The 20,992-nt window shown below is 50.2% G+C and overlaps 1 protein-coding gene across 2 annotated transcripts in view; it reads left to right on the top strand.

The window, feature by feature from the left end:
• The window catches only part of DMAP1 (DNA methyltransferase 1 associated protein 1), a 49,043-nt gene that overhangs the window by 6,428 nt on the left and 21,623 nt on the right, over positions 1-20,992 (top strand). For both annotated transcript variants that reach the window (XM_026651948.2, XM_024207487.3), the window contains exons 5-8: positions 12,359-12,517; positions 14,070-14,237; positions 15,502-15,687; positions 18,474-18,545. In XM_026651948.2, coding sequence (XP_026507733.1) covers positions 12,359-12,517; positions 14,070-14,237; positions 15,502-15,687; positions 18,474-18,545 — 585 coding nt within the window. The remainder of the gene's footprint in view (positions 1-12,358; positions 12,518-14,069; positions 14,238-15,501; positions 15,688-18,473; positions 18,546-20,992) is intronic.

Below are 20,992 nucleotides of genomic sequence, written 5' to 3'. Positions count from 1 at the left end.
ATTACGTTCCACCTACCTGAAATTTCCACTGGGGTTTTGGTTGGGTGCGGTACAGTTAGTGTTCCGTGTTTTCAGTTTTTATTTGTAAAAAAAAAAAAAATTAAAAAAAATCTGGGAACTTTTCAGTGTTTATTTTCCAAACGTTAAAACTGGGATGAAATTGGGTTAAAAATAAAAAAATCGGGGGGGGGGGGGGGGGGGAAAAAAAAAAAAAAAAATTTTTTAATATCCACATTTTCTTGTTTTATTTTAAGTTTTTTTTTTTTTTAATGTACAAAGGTATATTTTGTCTCTCAGAGCTAGTAGCTTTTCCAGAAATCCTGGTTTGCGTTTGCTCGTGTAATGTTCTTCAAAAGTCTGCTCACTCATGTTGAACCTCTTGCTGTCTTGGAGGTAGTCCAACTTTAAAAATAAGCGCTGAGTGTCGGTAGGTCCAGGGGGTACACTCCAAGCTTGCTGTGCCACTTTGGTGAAGTTGGGAAATGTGTCTGGATGACTGTTCCACAAAGCCAGCACATCCAGTTTCGCATTGTCAGGGGTAGGCAAGTTCATGTGAGTAGTACATTCCCTTTTCAGATTTAAAATTTCATCTTTAGTGGTAAATGGTTGAAATGCTCTGGCATAACAATCGTAGTCTGCTGCAAAATTCACCTTGAGGAAGGGGTGCAACACCTGGATGACATTCCAAAAAGAATCTTTGGCACCAAACACTTTGAGGTTCAGATTACGGGCTGCGGTCATCTCCCATTTCTCACAGGGTGTTGTGTCGAAGGTTTTGAATACTTTTTTGTTTTCTCATGTTCCGGGGTCAGAAGAATTTCTAGGAACAGCTGGGTTTTCTCGCTGTCTTTTTCTCCTGCAGCTTTTGTGCTTAATTCAATTGAGACTTTGGTTGTCAGGATCCGGTAAACGTCTGTATTGGCAAACGTGTTGGCAGTAGTCAGAGAAAACTCAGTGTTTTCTGTGTGTCACATGCTGATTCCAAGTTTTCAACAATGACCATTACCTTGGTGCACAGAATCTCACAGTCATAATGGTTATTTGCCAGTCTCTTCAGAGTTTTTGCTTTAGAACCAACAAACTCAGGATGATCTAGGAGATGCAGTGGCACAGGCCACGCATGATTTACATGGCAGGCAGCGAAGTACCCATGTGGCACAGCAGGGCAGGTAAACAGCAGTCGGCTCTGCACTCGTCTCGCACTGTGTAAAACAAAGCCTTCAGCTTGTTCGCCTGTTTGAAAACAGCCCCAAATCCACGACGCCAGATTTCACGTCTTTCATGTCCTCTGGAGCAGTAGCTGCTGACAGCGCAATGTTCATCAGAGGAGAAGACCGGTAATACGTAGCAGCTCCGGTTTCTGATTGAGTTTAATCTCTGTGCCAACTTAGCTATGCAGGAAGCAGAATCTGTGTTCGTTGTGACCACGTTCTCCCAAGTTAGTTGGTACATCTCAAACATGCCAGTTATTGCTGTGTCGACTAAACGCGGTCAGCAGAGGGGATGAATGTCATGTGGACACAAAACAATGTGGGTTTATTCGCCTTGAGATCAAAACCTGAAAACAAAAGGCCACGAATCGGACGGTCCAAGCATCAGGAGACTTGTCAAAAATCAGATTAGGCACCACATTTCCATCAAGTCGTTCCATCGGTTTAGGTACCAAAGTGTCGTCATTTTCCTTCAGATACTTACAAGTGAGGTTGTCTGTGTTAGGAAGGGGTTTTGCAGTTGGACAGGATTGTCGTATAAAGTCACCAATAGGCTCCTCTGCAATTAACAGCGGTCATTGGGCGAAACAGCACGTACAGATTCATTGACACACTCGTGCTGTGTCCTCCCTTTCATTAAAGCCCTGGTGAAAGCTCCTGATATTGACTGTTTGTCCCGAAGCTCGCTTTCTTCTTTAAGCTTCTTGTGTTGCTTGCTTTTGACATGCTCCTTTATTCTGTCAGCGCGAGCACTGACTTCAGTACTACAGTATGTGCAGCGCAATGCATCTTCTTCGCGCCTGTCTTTACTTTCCTTGAACATTTCTAACTACTTGCGTCTGATGAAGTGGGTATTCACCCATGAAAGCTTATGCTCCAATACTTCTGTTAGACTTAAAGGTGCCACAGGACCCTCTGTTGATTTCTAACTACTGATTTTCTTATTGGTATTCGGGCATAGATTTGCGTTTTTTGCCCCATGTTTACCTTTTTACCTTATCTTTACCTGTGGAGGATTGATTGTTTAAATTCAGCACCGCACTAAACAGACAGGCAGGCAGCATCTTCTTGTGAGCCAGTCATAATGCTATATTAACATTGCTTCATTTTTCTGACCTCCATCGTGTGTGTGTTTTGTGTTTTCCACTCCGGAACTGCTTCATTCTCAGAGCTGCAGCACACAACAATCACGTAAAGTGTTCGTGTTTAACAAAAATATGTACCTATAAGAATGGCCATATTGGGTCAGATCAAAGGTCCATCTAGTGCAGTCTCCTGTCTTCCAACAGTGGCCACTGCCAGGTGCCCCAGGGGGAATGAACAGAGCAGGGAATCATCAAGTGATCCATCCCCTGTCGCCCATTCCCAGCTTCTGGCAAACAGAGGCTAGGGACACCATCCCTGCCCATCCTGGGTAACAGCCACTGATGGACCTATCCTCCATGAATTTATCTAGTTCTTTTTTGAACATTGTTGTAGTCTTGGCCTTCACAAGATCCTCTGGCAAAGAGTTCCACAGGTTGACTGTACGTTGTATGAAAAACTACTTCCTTTTGTTTGTTTTAAACCTGCTGCCTATTAATTTCATTTGGTGACCCCTAGTTCTTGTGTTATGAGAAGGAGTAAATAACACTTCCTTATTCACTTTCTCCACATCAGTCATGATTTTATAGATCTCTGTCATATCCCCCCTTAGTCGTCTCTTTTCCAGGCTGAAAAGTCCCAGTCTTATTAATCTCTCCTCCTACGGCAGCCGTTCCACACCCCTAATCATTTTTGTTGCCCTTTTCTGAACCTTTTCCAATTCCAGTATATCTTTTTTGAGATGGGGCAACCACATCTGCACGCAGTATTCAAGATGTGGGCCTACCATGGATTTATATAGAGGGAATATAATATTTTCTGTCTTATTATCTATCCCTTTCTTAATGATTCCCACCATTCTGTTCGCTTTTTTGACTGCCGCTGCATATTGAGTGGATGTTTTCAGAGAACTATTCACAATGACTCCAAGATTCCTTTCTTGAGTGGTAACAGCTACTTTAGACCCCATCATTGTATATGTATAGTTAGGATTATATTTTCCAATGTGCATTACTTTGCATTTATCAGCATTGAATTTCATCTGCCATTTTGTTGCCCAGGCACCCAGTTTTGTGAGATCCTTTTGTAGCTCTTCGCAGTCTGCCTGGGACTTAACTATCTTGAGTAGTTTTGTATCATTTGCAAATTTTGCCACCTCACTGTTTACCCCTTTTCCCAGATCATTTAGGAATATGTTGAACAGGACTGGGCCCAGTACAGACCCCTGGGAGACACCACTATTTACCTCTCTCCATTCTGAAAACTTACCATTTATTCCTACCCTGTCTTTCCTATCTTTTAAACAGTTACTGATCCAGGAGAGGACCTTCCCTCTTATCCCATGACAGCTTACTTTGCTTAAGAGCCTTTCGTGCGGGGCCTTGTCAAAGGCTTTTTGAAAGTCTAAGTACACTATATCCACTGGATCCCCCTTGTCCACATGCTTGTTGACCCCCTCAAAGAAGTCGAGTAGATTGGTGAGGCATGATTTCCCTTTATAAAAACCATGTTGACTCTTCCCCAACAAATTATGTTCATCTCTGTGTCTGACAATTCTACTATAGTTTCAACCAGTTTGCCCGGTACTGATGTCAGACTTACCAGCCTGTAATTGCTGGGATCACCTCTGAAGCCTTTTTAAAAAATTGGCATCACATTAGCTATTCTCCAGTCATTTGCTACAGAAGCTGATTTAGATGATAGGTTACAGACTACAGTTAGTAGTTCTACAATTTCACATTTGAGTTTCTTCAGAACTCTTGGGTGATACCATCTGGTCCTGGTGACTTATTACTGTTTAGTTTATCAATTTGTTCTGAAACCTCCTCTATTGACACCTCAATCTGCGACAGTTCCTCAGATTTGTCATCTAAAAAGAATGGCTCAGGTTTGGGAATCTCCCTCACATCCTCAGCCGTGAAGACCGATGCAAAGAATTCATTTTGTTTCTCCGCAATGGCTTTATCGTCCTTGAGTGCTGCTTTAGCATCTCAATAGTCCAGTGGCCCCACTGGTTGTTGAGCAGGCTTCCTGCTTCTGATGCACTTACAATTTTTTTGCCATTACTTTTTGAGTCTTTGGCTAGCTGTTCTTCAAATTCTTCTTTGGCCTTCCTAAATATATTTTTACACTTAATTTGCCAGAGTTTATGCTCCTTTCTATTTTCCTCACTAGGATTTAACTTTCACTTTTTAAAGGATGCCTTTTTGTCTCTCACTGTTTCTTTTACTTTGTTGGTTAGCCACGGGGGCACTTTTTTGGTTCTCTTACTATGTTTTTTAATTTGGGTGATACATTTAAGTTGAGCCTCTATTATGGTGTCTTTAAAAAGTTTCCATGCAGTTTGCAGGGATTTCATTTTTGGCTCTGTACCATTTAGTTTTTGTTTAACTAACCTCCGCATTTTTGTGTGGTCCCTGTTTCTGAAATTAAATGGTACTGTGTTGGGCCACTGTGGTGTTTTCCCTGCCACAGGGATGTTACATTTAATTACATTATGGTCACTATTACCAAGCGGTCCAGCTATATTCACCTCTTGGACCAGATCCTGTGCTCCACTTCGGACTAAATCAAAAATCCCCCAAAATGGAGTGAATTGATAAATGGGTGTAAATCAGTAAAGATTGAACGCCATTAATTAAAAACAACTGATGAATTTATGGGTGAAAGTCGGTAACAACTGAAAACGCGGAGCACTAAGTACAGTATACGTTGCTTCCTGTCCTAGAGTGCGTAGCTGGTGTTAGTCACAAACTCTCCAGTTTGAAATGCTGCTGTGCTTTGTTATAAATAGCTGCTGTCTTCTGTGTCAGGCATGGCTGTGTTTCAGTGAGTACATAGATTACACTAAAACCCACAAGAAAAGTGTTAAAAGAACATTATTACGGTGCAAAGTTAAGCACTGATGAGCTAGGAAATACCAGTATTAAGGTTGCCTAGGCAACCTTAATTCTGCCCCCTTGCTCATGTGCTTATGATAGTCATTAGTGACACGATCACATACTATTTTTTTCCATAGGACCCCGCCCTCATTCAGCGCTCGCTCCTCAGGGTGGATGAGGCTCACTTCCTGAGCAGCTGTCCAGTGTGTTGCCCCAGGCTTTACAGCACACTATTCCAACCCTGCTCTGAAGACAGAATGACTAAGTTCCTCCTGGGCTTTGCTATGATGCATTACTAGAGTATCTCAGTATTTCACAGACGTGAATGAGTTTATTTTCACAACACCTTCTGAGGTGATGGGGTGTTGTTTTCCCCATTTTACAGTTGGGAAACTGAGGCACAGAGCGGTTGAAATCCAAAAGTGTTTACTAATTCTGGGTGCCCAACGTGAGGCAGCTCAGACCTGATTTTTCAGAGTATTTAACATTATACAACACTTGATATGTTCCAAACATAGCTCTCACTGACCAGCTGCAGCTGCGTGCTCAGCCCCTCTGCAAATCAGACCCCAGAGTCTCAAGTCAGGCACCAGAAATGAGGAGCACACAGGGAGCCCTGTGAAAAGTTTGGGTTAAGTGACTTGCCCGACATCACACAGGAACTCTGTGTCAGGGGCAGGGATAGAATCTGGTTCCCCAGGGCAGCATTCAGCTCCTTTAACCATGAGACCATCCTTTCTCTTCCGCCAGCAAACGAGGCCGGGTCCTACAGACAACAGCCTCCTTCACTGCACAGCCCTGATTCGTCCCCAGGGCAGGGCCAGCCTGTGCCAAACGAGGCAGGGTCCTGTAGAAAAATAATATGTGACCATGTAATTAAAGACTATATCCTGCATATACACAAGAGGTAACCTGAACTCTGGTGTTTCCTAACTTTGGAGGGCTGGGCTTTGCAGCCTTCATAATATTCGTTTTTGTGTGTGTAACTTCCTAGATTTTAAAATCAAACTGAAGGAACAAATGTCATGACCTGGCATCATATTGACACCCACACAGGTCATCAGCAGGGTTGGAACCTTTAGACCCTCCACACACACCTCTGCCACTAGAGCTAAGAGAGTAACTGATCGAGGATGGCAACCTACTACTGCTACATGGACCAGCATTAGAGGGGGATAAAACACTCTGCCACTGGGTTACACAGATATTGCTGGGGGCAGAGGAATGGTGAGACTCAGGGATCTTGGGTTCCATTCCAGGCTCTGGAGTGGAGTGTGCTCTAGTGGGTGCAGACTCCTTTGCCCATTTCCTCCCCAAGCTTGACCCCTTTTGCCCGTCTCTTTTCCCCTTAAAGTCTTTTCAATCACAGTTCCCCCTGCTTAGGCCCTCGTTTGATCTCTCTCCCTCCCTCCCACCAGGTTCTCCATCCCCACTTGCTTCCAGACCCCTCTCCAATCTCAGTGCTCCCCCTCCGCTCGATTTCGTGTCAGCCTGCTGAGCTCCATGCAAAACCCCCCACGAAGGAGCCAGGCAGCTGCATTCCCTGGGAAGTGCCAGACGGGATCAAACCCAGGGTCCATCCGGCCCAGTGTCCTGTCTCCAACAGTGGCCAGTGCCAGACACTTCAGAATTAAAAAAACCCTGCAGTGGGAGATTTGTAGAATAGCCTGCTACTGTTCTTTTAATTATTTATCATTTATACTGCAGCGGCACCGAGAGGCCAACCCATTAAGGGCCCAATTGTGCTGAGTGCTGGGCAAAACGCGTAGTAAGTGACAGTCCCTGCCCCAAAGGGAAGTTTTGTCCTGCTTCCTGTCGTTTAGTGGTCAGCTTATGCCATGAAACACAAGGGTTTCCCTCCCTCCCTTTTATCTGAGCTAACCCGACTGGCTGCTCTCAGTACCCATATATGGGTTTAATGGGTCTTCGAATCCTGCTAGGCTCTTATCCATGAGATCTGGTGGAGGTGAATTTCACAGGTTGGTTCATTTGTTTGGCAAACAAGCTTTTCCTTTTTTCCATTTGAAATGTTCTGCCTTTCCCTTTAATTGAGCGTCTCCTCATTCTTGCATTGTGAGAGGGCGTTCAGGGAGTGAACAGTGAAGGGGTGAAATTTGCAGATGATACAAAATTATTCAAGAGCTCATAAAACTGGAGGTCAGGGCAACAAAACGGCAGATAAAATTCAACACTGATAAGTGCAAAGTGATGCACATTGGAAAACGTAGTCCCAACTATACATATAAAATGATGGTTCTAAATTAGCTGTTACCTCTCAAGAAAGAGATTCATAGATTCTAGGGCTGGAAGGGACCTCGAGAGGTCATCTAGTCCAGTCCCCTGCCCTCATGGCAGGACCAAATACTGTCTCGACCACCACTGATGGACATTTATCTAACCTACTCTTAAATATCTCCAGAGATGGAGAATCCACAACCTCCTTAGGCAATTTATTCCAGTGTTTAACCACCCTGACAGTTAGGAACTTTTTCCTAATGTCCAACCTAAACCTCCCTTGCTGCAGTTTAAGCCCATTGCTTCTTGTTCTATCCTTAGAGGCTAAGATGAACAAGTTTTCTCCCTCCTCCTTATGACACCCTTTTAGATACCTGAAAACTGCTATCATGTCCCCCCTCAGTCTTCGCTTTTCCGAACTAAACAAACCCAATTCTTTCAGCCTTTCTTCATAGGTCATGTTCTCAAGACCTTTAATAATTCTTGTTGCTCTTCTCTGGACCCTCTCCAATTTCTCCACATCTTTCTTGAAATGCGGTGCCCAGAACTGGACACAATATTCCAGTTGAGGCCTAACCAGCGCAGAGTAGAGCGGAAGAATGACTTCTCATGTCTTGCTCACAACACACCTGTTAATGCATCCCAGAATCACGTTTGCTTTTTTTGCAACAGCATCACACTGTTGACTTGTATAGTGTGGTCCACTATAACTCCTAGATCCCTTTCTGCCGTACTCCTTCCTAGACAGTCTCTTCTCATTCTGTATGTGTGAAACTGATTGTTCCTTCCTAAGTGGAGCACTTTGCATTTGTCTTTGTTAAACTTCATCCTGTTTACCTCAGACCATTTCTCCAATTTGTCCAGATCATTTTGAATTATGACCCTGTCCTCCAAAGCAGTTGCAATCCCTCCCAGTTTGGTATCCTCTGCAAACTTAATAAGCGTACTTTGTATGCCAATATCTAAGTCGTTGATGAAGATGTTGAACAGAGCCGGTCCCAGAGCCGGTCTTGGAGTCACAGCGGATAGTTCTCCGAAAACTTCCCCTCAATGCACAGCAGCGGTCAAGAAGGCTAACAGAACATTAGGAAAGGGATAGAAAACAAGACCAAACAAATCATAATACAGTACCATGATATAAATACCTTGAATACTGTGTCTAGTACTGGTCGCACCATCTGAAAAAGGATATGGTGGAACTGGAAAAGGTTCAGAGAAGGGCAACAAAGATGATCAAGGGTGTGGAACGGCTTCCATGTGAGGAGAGACTAAAGGAGTTAGGGCTGTTCATTTAGAAAAGAAGACAGCTAAGGGGGGATGTGATAGTCATCTATAAAATCATGACTGGTGTGGAAAAAGTGGATAGAGAAGTGTTATTTACCCTTTCTCGCAATACAAAAACCAGGGGATACCCAATGAAATGAATAGGGAGCAGGTTTAGTACAAACAAGAGGAAGTACTATTTCACATCACACATAGTTAATCTGTGGAACTCATTGCTATGGGATGTTGTGATAGTTAGAAGTATACCTGGATTCAAAAAGAACTAGATAAATTCATGAAGGTTCCATCAGTGGGCATTAGCCAAGATGGTCAGGGATGCAACCCCATGCTCTGGGGACCCTAAACCTTTGACTACCAGAATCTGGGAGTGGAAGACAAGGGTGGGTCACTCCAGCTGCTCTGTTCTGTGTGCTCCCCCTGAAGTCCTGGTACTGGTCACTGTCAGAGAGACAGGATACTGGGCTAGATGGACCATTGGGCACACTAGATCAGACCATTCTTATGTTCTCATTCGTCTCCTCTCTGAGCTAATCATTCCTAGCCTTTTCATCTAATCATTCTTGCTCCCGCCTCTGAATCCCATCTCTTTTCGCTGTCTCTCTGTTGAGACGGGTGACCAGAAGTGGAGAGTGTTCCAGATGAGCAGTAGCCCTAATGGTTTCCGGGTCTGAGAGTGACCAAGACCTGAGTAACGTCCATGTCACAATCTTCTTGCCATGCAGTGAGGAGGGAAAGCCTCGTTCGCAGCTGCTACTGATTGGAACTCCAGGAGAAGCCAAAAGTCCAGCAGGGCTCCAAGCTTGTGCTCCTTGTTCTGAGGGCAGATACAACCCCCTGAATTGAAGGAGCAGATACAACGTCTGGCGTCTGGAGGGGCCGTTCCCATCTCATTTCAGTCCTGTCCACTCTGCCAGCCATCCAGCTCTCCTCCAAGCCCAGCACTTGACAGGCACTGCAGTGTCTGGGCCTTTGAGAGATGTGAGAACGGAGCGTTGTCAGCCTGTTTCTGCGCTGCAGCCCAGGCCTTCTCCGCGCCTCCTCTGGACGCTCCCTTTGTGACAAGGCATGGAGGATGCCACGGGAGAGAGCTCCTGGGGAAAGGATCCTCCTCTGGGACCTCTCTGGGAGGCACACGTGATCTACTGGAGCACAAGTCTGGCGGGGCATGCCATGGGCAGTGCACCAGCGTCCCCATATGGTCACTGGTGTCAGAGGCTGCTAACAGAGATCAGATCAGCACATGGACACCTGTGCCAGGGTGGCCACCAGCCATCAAGACCAGGGCGGTCTCTGGGCCTCTCCCAGGTCTAAAGCCAAAAACAAAGGAGGTCAGGGAAATGTGAGGAAGGGTCCAGGGGCTGTCAGCTCTGTCTTGCCAGCACCTTTCTGCAGGCCTGGGGTACTTCTGTGGCCCTATTCCCATAATATTTGGGAATATATTCCCAACGCTGAGCCCGGCGTTGGCTTTGTGCTCCCTGCCCTGACGGCGTTTGGGGACTCAGGAGTGAGGGCCCATTGTCCGCGCGCAAGGGCCAGTGATGGTGGGGAAGAGAGCAGGTGGCGGCTGGGTTGGTGGCCGTTGGTGGCCACAGTCTTAAATGTATTTCTCCTCTCAGCACCGCTGGGAGACAGGGCAGCAGACGGGGCACTGAGGCACGGACAGCCCGAGTGACTGGCCCAGGGTCACACGGGAAGAGCAGGGACTTGAACCCACATCTCCTATGTTGGCGCCCTACACGTTGGCCATCCACCTCTGCAAAGGGTTTGGTGATTGGCGCCTCAGTGAGTGTATCTGTGCAGTGAAGCGCTCGCGCAATGGGAGGCTCTGAGAAATTCAGAGCCATCTGCTCATGCTGGCCATCCTGCTGCGACGCGGCACTGAGCTAACACCGGCAGGGCATGGCCCCGCCTCCGCCCCGCTTCTCACAATTCAAAAGCACCCGCTGTTCTCGCAAGCCATTTCTGCTGGGCCAGCAGCTCTTGTTTCAGAGACCCCTCGCCGTCCGAGAGTAGCAGTCCCTGGGTGGGGTAGCTGTCCCTAGAGATGAGAGGCTCTGGGGCCCATTCCGAAATCGGTGAGCCAGCCAATCTCTTCTCCTCCGCTCCCCAGCCTGGTCCGTTCCCAGCCCCTGTAATGATCCCACTGCCTGGGTGTCCCATAAGCCGTCTGAGGCAGTGCTCTTGCCCTGATTTCCATGATTAAGAGAAGCTTCCTGAGTGCCGTGAGGTTTGCCCAGTGCACGGCCCGCTGACAGGCTGCCTCCCTGTGCCCAGGCAGACCCGTCACCTGTGAACAGAAGGGGCTGCCCCTCAGAGATGCTGCTCCGAGGTGTCTGGAGCTGGGGCAGATGCTCTGTATGCTTGGCCTGGGGCTTGGCAGGGGAGCTGGGTTTCCAGGGGGAGTGTGCTGCTCAGGTGCCTGGCGCTGGGGGCCCATTAAAATGTGTTGGGGGGTATTTTTGTGAAGGCGAGACGTTGCCATCCGGACTCGATGGGGGTGGGTGTGTAGGGGGGTGGGGGTTAAGGGAGCAGCCCTTTCCCCAGGATGCAGGCTCTGCTCTCACCCCGTTGCGTTACCATGTGTTGTGACTTCAGCCAGCTCTTCTGCTGCTCTCTGAGCATCCGTGTGATGCCAGTGATGTGCTGGCGTCCAGTGTCCAATCCTGTCAAAGCAGGCTGGGGGCTGAGCCCGGCGTTGGCTTTGTGCTCCCTGCCCTGACGGCGTTTGGGGACTCAGGAGTGAGGGCCCGTTGTCCGCGCGCAAGGGCCAGTGGTGGTGGGGAAGAGAGCAGGTGGCGGCTGGGTTGGTGGCCCTTAGCTGCACCACAGCCAACCTTCGGACCTTTGTGCCGGGAGAATACAGGGCCGGGTGCTGGCTGTAGGAGGGGCTCACAGTCTGCTGGGGGGTATATGACAGCGCAGGAGGCTTCCTTGTTTGCTAGGTTACAGTTAATGCCCAGGTGTCGCTGCTGGAGGGGAGAACGGACTGGGCTGGGAGGGCTTTGTGGAACAGGGAGGAGGGTAGCTGTGAACACGAGGTTGTTTGCTTTCAGCCTGTCCTGAGTCAGGGCTTCCAGGCTAGGGCCTGGTGACCACTGCCGGGCCATGTCGTTCCCTCTCGGAGAGCAGCCGGAATGGGGAACACGATTGGCCTGAGAGGAGAACGATCCCCAGAACATAATGTCTGAGACCCTGACTCCGAGTCCCTGCCTCTCAGAGAGGTCCCTCTTGGTTGTACGCCTCCCCTTGGCTGGGGGCTGGTGGAAGTGAATCCATGCTGGGAGGCCTGGCCAGGTCTTCTGGACCTCTTGGTGCTTGGATACTGTGGCAGTGGGCACATTGGAAATGCACAGGGATAATTACCAAATAAACCCTGGCAGGTCAGGGACGGAGGATCCCACGTGACCCCTTCCACTTGGCCCCATAGCTCCATTGTGGCAGTGGCTGCCTCGGGGCATGGGGCACGTGAGTGTCCACAGGGGGTGCAGTTGGGTGGGTAAGGGGACCAGTTGGGCAAAGACTCATGACCCCCTTGCCCGTCTGTGCCCAGTGGTTTTGGTTTGCTCCGTCTCTGCCGCCGGTAGGGCAGTTGGAGAGAGGTCCCAGCTATTGGTGGGGGGCAGCCCAACGAGTGAGACACCTCCCTTCTCTCTCCCTGTGCAGACGGTGCAGGTGCCTGTGTACTCGGAGCAGGAGTATCAGCTGTACCTACATGATGACGCCTGGACCAAGGCGGAGACGGATCACCTCTTCGACCTCTCCCGCAGGTTCGACCTGCGCTTCGTGGTGATCCATGACCGCTACGACCACCAGCAGTTCAAGGTGAGCGCCGGGAACGTGCAGCCGGGAGGAGCAAATTACCCTTTGTATCAACTTAATTAGGGGAAAAGAATGAATTATTGGCAGGGAGGAATATTGAATTTCCAGCACAGGGTATTACTGCTCGTTTTGTTTATAATTAAATCCGCCACAACTCGCGTCAGTTCCCTGTTGCATTTTATTAGGAAGTCAGAATCCCTTGAGGAAATTGTCCCTGCCAGGAAAACAACTCACCAGCCACCGGAAGAGAGGCAGGCCAAGCTAGTGGGGAGTGCAGCGGCCTGGAGGTCAGGACTCCTGGCTTCGCGTCTCACCTCTGGGTGGGAAGATCATCTAGTGTTCTGTGAGCGACCAGCATCCTGGGTTCTTCTCCAGCGCTTGCTGCTGACTTGTGCCGTGACCTTGCGCGAGTCTTTGTCAGGCCTGTGAAGAAGGAGCAAGTCACTGAGCTGAGACTAGAGCCCAGGAGTCCTGACTCTTCGTCCTCTCCACTAACTACTACCCCACCCTCTTTCCCTGTGAGGTATCCGAAGAAGTGAGGTTTTGACCCACGAAAGCTTATGCCCAAATAAATCGGTTAGTCTTTAAGGTGCCACCAGACTCCTTGTTGTTTTTGTAGATACAGACTAACACGGCTACCCCCTGATACTGGACACCTGTGAGGTAGGGGAGCGTTCTGGGGGAAACGGAGTCACTGCCTGGTTCTGAAGCTTGTAACAGCCTGGGAGATGCTCTGCTGAAGGGCGCGGTAGCAGGACAGAGTATTAGCTTTATAACAAAGCACAAAGGGCAGCTGAGGCAGCCCGGGCTCTCCTTGCCCCGGTTCCAGCCAGGCAGGGGAACCCAGGGGAACTGGTGCATCTTGCACCCCTGTGTCACGTTCTGTTCAGACCTCATTCGGTACAATGCAGCGCAGAGAGTGAATCACTAGTGCTTTGTCACGGGGCCCCAGGGCATTTGTCACGTGCTCTGTGTGAAATCCAGGCCTGTGGCTGGGAGCTCAAACACCAGGCCCCATTGTCTGAGATCAGCTTTCTCTTGTGGGCTGTCAGGAGGAAGCTTTGGGTCCCTTCTGCATGTGCCAGCCTCTGCCAGCAGGAGAGAGAAACAGCAGCGCGACAGGGATAACACTGGCGACGTAGGGCTGTAGCACCTGCCTGGAGGATCTGAAAGCACGTTATAAAGGAGGGACAGTATCCTCATCTCATGTTAGAGATAGGGAAACTGAGGCATGGTACAGGTGCTCTCCCAGTCACACCATGAGTCAGTGACTGTCAAGGCTAAACCCAGGTCTCTTCACTTCCAGCCCTTTTCTGTAACCCTGAGACAGTAGCAGTGGCAGGCACGTAGTGAAGGGTGCTTACAGCAGCAGGCGGGAACCTGCACAGACCCTTCCAGAAACTGGGCCAGTCAGGAGGGACAGGCCTTTCCACTCTCTGCCATGCCTTCTCCCTAGCCTTGCTTCCAGAGGCGTGGTCTCCTTCCCCCAAAGGCTGGGAGCCAGGTTTCCTTCAGCCCTCTTGTAACGTTGTCCGTTTTGCGGGGTATGCCACAGAAAAGGTCAGTGGAGGACCTGAAGGAACGGTACTACCACATCTGCGCCAAGCTGGCCAACGTCCGCGCTGCTCCGGGCACCGACCTGAAAATCCCCGTCTTTGACGCCGGCCACGAGAGACGTAGGAAGGAGCAGCTGGAGAGGCTGTACAACAGGACTCCAGAGCAGGTAGCTCAGCGGGAGTGCGGGAAGGCAGCCGGGCCGCCCCTTCCCAGACTGTCTCCACCGTCAATCCTACTTCCCCAGTGCAGCCCACAAGGCCTTCCACAGAGGAAGCCCTGTAGGATTAGTACTTATCTGTATTACTGAGCATCTACGGGCCCCAGGCATGGCTCAGGGTCCCGCTGTGCTAGGCGCAGCACAAACACGGCACAAAGATGTGGCCCCTGCCCTCCGGGGCTTACAGTTTGTGTGTCTGGCGAGTAACAGGTGGCTGCACCAGACCGGCCGAGCGCAGTGAGACCATGATTTGGCACAGTTATTTGGCAGAAGGTTGGGGGGCAAGGAGAGAAGCAGGGTTATGATCTCTAGCAACAGCTTCTTTGGGGCTCACCAATTGACAATGGCTGCTCTAAGCCCAGCGCGGGGTTCCAGCCTTTAGCACAGGTCATGGCCCGGGCCTTGTTTCCCTGGGTTTAAGGGCTGATCCCTGGCCGCCGCTCAACTCTCTCCAGGGTGTGCGTTTGCTGGGCTTCCCCCCAGCTGCCTCAGACTTCTGGGGAGCGCAGGCAGTACCTAGCCGTAACGGCAGCAGGCCGGAGCGCCGAATCCCGGGTTCTTCGGTAGGAGTGCCAGTCCTGCTGGAGTACACTGGGGACTGTAATGTTGCACATGAGGCTCCGATCTTCCTCTTTGGCTAATTAATGGTAGCTAGCTGCAGACGGTCCCAGTGCTCCCAGGACGACTCTTCCGTGTTCCCAGGGAGCTGGTGAGAGAGAGCAAACCCCTCCAGTTAATCACCCGACTTCCTGCCCCTCGGTTTATCCCAGTCCTGCTAGTCTCCCTTGGCCCATGGGGGGTTGGATCTGTCACCCATCAGTGCAGGGGAGCAGAAGTCATTGGGGTGATGCAAGGTGCTGCCCCCACAGTACTTTTGTCCCCCCTGTTTGGCCAAGGAGCCCTATAGAACGAGTCACACTGAATTCTCTTCTTCAAGGAAAAACCAAGGGGTCGGGTTTGTCAGGGGAGTAACTTGGGCCCAGGGTGGGATCTAGCAGCCACCCGCTGGGCCCTGAATGCCTCCTGGAATTGCAGTATTGGGTGGCTGGGCTGGGTAAGGCAAAGAAGCTAAAACCTGTGTGCAGGGCCAGGTGTGGGGCCACTGGGCGGTGCAGGACTGGCGTGGGAGCAGAGCTGTTGTCGGTAGGTGGCCCCCTTGCCTTGCTTTGCCGCCTCGGCTGCTCTAACTGCCTTCCCTCCCTCTGGCCGGCAGGTGGCGGAAGAGGAATATCTGATCCAGGAGCTGCGGAAGATTGAAGCCAGGAAGAAAGAGCGAGAGAAGAGAACCCAAGACCTGCAGAAACTCATTACCGCTGCCGACACCACCACCGAGCAGAGGCGAGCGGAACGCAAGGCTCCCAAGAAGAAGCTGCCGCAGAAGAAAGAGACAGAGAAGCCTGTAAACATTGCTTGTCTTTGCTGTCACTGGGTAACATTTATTCCCTGAGTTCTCCTCCCAGGACCGGTCCCGTCCTGCCAGTGCCAGGTGCTGGGCTTCAGCTGGGGCGGGGGGAGGCTGCTGTCTGGACCCAAAGCCAGGTATATTTTCCGTAGCAATGTGGTCTAGAAACTAGGGAGCCCAGATTTGTGGGTTTCAATTCAGCTCTGCCATTGACCCGCTCTGTGGCTTTGGGCAGTTGTCTCCCCCCCCTTTGTGCCTCAGTTTCCCCAGGTAAGATGGGGGTGATGCTACTTACTCTCCTCCCAGGAGAGGCCCTGATGCTGAATCAGTTCATGTTTGTGGAATGCTAGGGGTTATTTGAACTATGAAATCGCACCCAACTCAGCTAGCCGAGCCACCCGATCGCTGGGAATTGGTGCTCCACTGCATTTTGAGCAGCGGGCGTGTTGTGCCGCTGTCCGCAGCCAGGACTGTTCTCCTCTAGCTGAAGCAGGGTGGGTGGAGGGAGGAGAAGGGCACTGCTGGCTGTTGTTGCTTCATGGTGCTTGCCCAGCTATTCACCAGGCACCTTCTTGCTCCAAAAAGGGGGTCTCTGGGCCATGAAGCCAGGGCACAGTGGTGTGAGCTTCCCTTGGCTGGCAGAGCACAGCTCGCCCACTGCCTGAGCCTCCTGCTTTCTAGGGGAGAGAACCCAGAAGTGGTGCGAGCAGAACAGGGGTGGTGATGGGAAATGGCATCAAAGGTGTTTAAAGGTTTGGTCTGCGCCCCCCTGAGTGGCGGCTGTGGGCTGGCGTCTGGCTGCATGTACGTCCCCAGGTACGTGCGGCAGGGCAGGCAGGGAGGCAGTTTCTGTTGTTACACGAGCGTCATTTCAACCATGACAGAGTCCATTAGGAGTCAATTACCAACTCTAGCAGGGAGACGTTAACAAAAATTGCATTTTAACTAAGAATTTGAATCGAGAGCTGCATCAGCATCATTCCAACAAAGGAAAATCATTTACCAAAGAGTCAATTGAGGTTGAAGCGTTTACAGCTTGTACAGGCGTGCGAGGCAGGAGAACCCCTTTAATTGCTTATGCACTCGGCACAGTCAGAGCTGACTCGGCTGAGCAAGAGCCTTGGTTTTCTCCCCACTGCCCCCGGGGGCCTGGCTGAGGGCCACGCTGTGTAAAATGGAGCAGGGCGCGTTGTTCTGGAGACTACAGGTCTCCCACCCACTGTGCTGCCACCAGAATCCAAGCTGTAGGCTGCACCTACCAAACATTAAAATGGCTGGTGCAACTTGATGGGTTTGTTTGGCCGTGGGGGCATGCTTTGGCCACCCCTGTATTTAGAAACGACAGTGCCTGGGGCCTTTAGGGACTGATTATTTGGCCTGTGTCACCCAGTTACTGGGTCAAATACTCCCTGCTTAGGGCTAACTGAGTGCCGTTACTGCCTGGTCTGCCCGTTGTCCACGCGGCACAGCGCTGGGCTGGCCAGGCAGGGGCAAGAGGTGAGATGCATTGTATAGCACATGGCAGAGTCCTGACTCAGGTGGTGACTGTTACCAGGAAACCCGGGGAGTTGAGTCTCAATCCGGGAACAATAGGAAGAGCAAACCGGAGAGCCTCTGAGAAATGACATTAGACAGCAGCGTGACTGATTGTGTGGTTGGAGCAGCCAGGACTTTGAGATGGCTTTTCCTTTGGGGGAAATACGAGTGAGCAGGAGAGAGAGACGGTTGACAGGGAGAGCACAGAACCCACCAGATCATATTCTACAGGTGTATCTCCCTTAGTGGTTCCCTTAGGGTTGTGTCGCACTTGTTCACTCCAGAGGGCCTAGCAGATTGTATGTCTGGGGATCATGCACCTGCTAGTGAAATGCAGTTGCCTCTAGCATAGAAATGTGGCTGCTGTCTGTGGAAGTGACTCAATACCCTGGTGACTTTCAAGGGAGAGAGAGATTTCTCCAGCTGAAACTCCAGGGGGAATTTAAGGGAAGTAGAATACAGCTCCGGAGCTTGTTACCTGGGCAGAAAGGGTGAAAGCCAAACATGAAAAGATCTTGCAGGTATTTTATTCCCACTGATATCTTCAGGTTGGTGTAGTTGTCATTTAAGAAGGCTGTTCACCCAATGCTCTGATGAGTCGCACAGCATTCTGCAGGGTTGCACTTTAAAAAACACCCCCAACCAAACCTCGCCTGCTGAATCAGGTGCCCTGTTCGCCAGTGAGCACCTTCCAAGCAATACAGAGCGGCAAGCCATGGTCAGAGTGTGAGGAGGGAAAGGGGAAGCTGCGAATGAATGACTGAATACATGGTAAAATGCAGGCCTCAATCAAGGAGAACAGTCCATATTATATAGAGCCACATGAAGGTGCTCGGAGCTGTACAAATCATAGACTGCCTGGCTCCTGCCCCATAGGGCTCATAGTGGAAAGGCCAGATCCTGTGAGTGCTGAGTGCCTTCAGCTGCTGAGTTGGGCCTTAAATTAGACGGGGGTAATGTGGCCACATTTCCCCCATCGGAGGTGCGTTGGTTGGGGTTCACGCCCTCGTGCAGTGGCTGGCTGACTCAGTGGAAAGCATTGCACAAAGGTGGCCTTGTGTTTTCCAGAGATTTTCTTGGAGCTGAGTATTTTCCTCAGTGGTTTCTATGGGGTTTGCTTGGGATTTTCCTTTCCCTCGGCTCTAGCAGGTGGCTGCGTGTCAGGAAATGGTGTTTCCCCTTCAGATAGCCTCTGTGTCACCCCGTGCATTTCCTCCGTCGACACATCCTGTCTCAATCTCTTTCAGGCTGTTCCTGAGACTGCTGGCATCAAGTTTCCCGACTTCAAATCTGCAGGTGTCACGCTGCGGAGCCAGAGGGTAGGCTGCTGCCCTGGCCCTTTGGGGCCGCTGTTAATATCTTTCTCCCTGTCTCTCTACTCCTATCCGTTCCCCTTTTATAGCTGTGGAAAATCAAGATCCTGCCTCTAAAATAAGCTGAGGCTGGTCTCCAGCAGCAGTGTGGGCTGTAGCCAGGAACGCTGGCTGTGTTTGAGCGATAGGCCAGCTCTGCTTTACATTATAAAGTCAAAGGCCCTCTTGTATGCGAACACCTGAACCTGGCGATGGCTTGTGACTGGTAGTTGTCACCTGAGCAGTCAGACCCACACAGCCAAGCCAAGGGGAGCTGCCTGGCCCAAACAGAGCCTGCAGCCGAATGTAATACGCCTCCTAGCGTGTAGATGTGAATGGATTGTTGTAAGATGTCTTTAAGGGCAGATTCTCCCATGGCGACTTGCACACACGTTGGTCCGTCACAGGTGCATTTTTTTAACTTCACTAAATATTGGTTTGAAAAGCCCCAGGTGCCTGTTTTCCCCGCAGGGTGAACAAGTAATAGACCCTCACGTTGGTTTATGTGCAAGAGTCGACATCTCTCTCCTAGCAAGAGGCTGGGGAGTATTGATCCAGGGAACCCACCTGTGTGACTGACTGCTCTCAGAGACCTCGAGAGCAGCCTTACAAAATCCCGTTTGCTGGGAAAAGAGCATCGTTTTGTATAGGCAAGTAAAAAGCACCCTTAGTTACTTTATTGTCGTCATGGTGATGGTGGGCAAGCAGATATTTTGTCTAGCCCGGTACGTTTTCTGGTCTGCTTCAGGGGATGCTCCTTTGATGTCAGGAGATGTTCGGCCCTTGCACAGAATGCATTGGGAAGCAGAGAGCGGTCCCTGGGGAGTCATGCCGGCTGTGTGTGGAGGTTAGCTGTGGCCTTGCTCAGGCAGGCTACCAAGGAGTGCGAGCTGTGGCGATCCCATTTCTTGAGGAGCTGCCACTGCCCTCAGCTTTGCAATGCGGTCGGGTGGTCACCGTCTCTGGGGCGGCGCCACACGTGTGAAGATTCATGGAGACACGGCCGATGCGTTCTCCGGCACTAAGATAAATCGAGTCATTTACGGAGATTGAGCTGGATTTTGAAAACTAATAAGGGGTGGCTGGGGTTTTTTTTTTTTTTTTTTTTTTTTTAACTGGAAGCAAAGCGGAGCAGCAACATGTCGGTGACAGAACCATCTGGCAGAGCCGGCAGCTTTCTTCCGGCCAAACAGCCGGATGGGAGTGCTGTGGGCTCTGGCTGTGTAGGGTGGGCAGGGCAGTCCAGGGGAGCGGGCGGAACGTGGGAGTTGGGAATTTCGGAGTCCTGAGTCCGGCTGTGGAACGGACTCCCTTTGCTGCCTTCGCCCACTCGCTTGAACCTCTTTGGTTGAGTTTTCCTATGTGTAAAATGGGACTAAGAGACTCCCCCGCCCCCCCCGCCCCCACTTGGGAGGGCTGAGGATTCGCGAGCTGAAGTGTGTGCGGTGCTGTTGAACCTGTAAGGCACTGTAGCAGTGCTAAGCAGCGTGAATGTAGAATTGCAAATTCTGCTGACCTGGGCCTTGTTGTTCTCTGCTCTGTACACCACTCGCAGCCAGGCCCCGGACACACCCCACAGCACGAAAGTGACAAAGGGAAGCAACCGCTCTGGTGCGAGGGGTGGCGTTTGTACAAAGCACTCGACGCTCCAGTGTTTACTGTCAAGGCTGGGTGTAAGGGATTTGACCCTGGGCTCTCTCCCTGTGCCCAGTCCTCTTGCTTGGTAAGCCTGTCTGTGAGAAGAGCTGTATCAGACCTAGGTGGTGTTGTTTGCAGTCAGATGTATCTTTTATGTTATGTTTTATTAGGCACCAGTTGCTACTCCACAGTTGTGACTAAGTTGAATTTTTCACTCAGAGCAGGGATTAAATTTCTTTGTTTTGTATGAAAAATGCCCCTGATCCTCCTCAAAATGACAGCACTTACTCTTTGGCTATAGAATGGATTGCTTAGAATTCATCTGTTAATTGAAACTAATTGTTTAGTTACTTAAAATTAATGTTAACCTGGTCCTTGAAGAACATTAGTCTCCAGTGTTGGATTTGATTTGTCTTTAGTGCTCGTAATAATAGAATGACACAGACTTTTCAAACTTCCCGTCTAGTTGAAGCTCACGGAAATCTTGTGCATCGCCTGCACATAAAGACGTTTGTTTTAGGATCAGTGGTCACTTATTGCCATTATTCTTCGTAGCTGATCGTTTCTCCTTCCGCAGAGGCTGAAGAATAATTGTCAGGGAGTCCCACAAGCTGCCTTCATTCACAATGGCTGCAAGCCCCTATTGTTCTCAGTGGGACGGAGGCCATAGGCAGAGATGGCCTCCTGTCACCTGCTCCTCACAGACAGGGCCGGCTCTAACTTTTTTGCTGCCCCAAGCAGCAAAAAAAAGCGCCGCCCCCCAAGCCCCCCCCCCC

Source organism: Terrapene carolina, unplaced genomic scaffold, assembly GCF_002925995.2.
Source record: "Terrapene carolina triunguis isolate 2854851 unplaced genomic scaffold, T_m_triunguis-2.0 Scaffold110, whole genome shotgun sequence".
Lineage (NCBI taxonomy): Eukaryota > Metazoa > Chordata > Testudines > Emydidae > Terrapene > Terrapene triunguis.
This window is presented reverse-complemented; position numbering and strand designations above follow the sequence as displayed.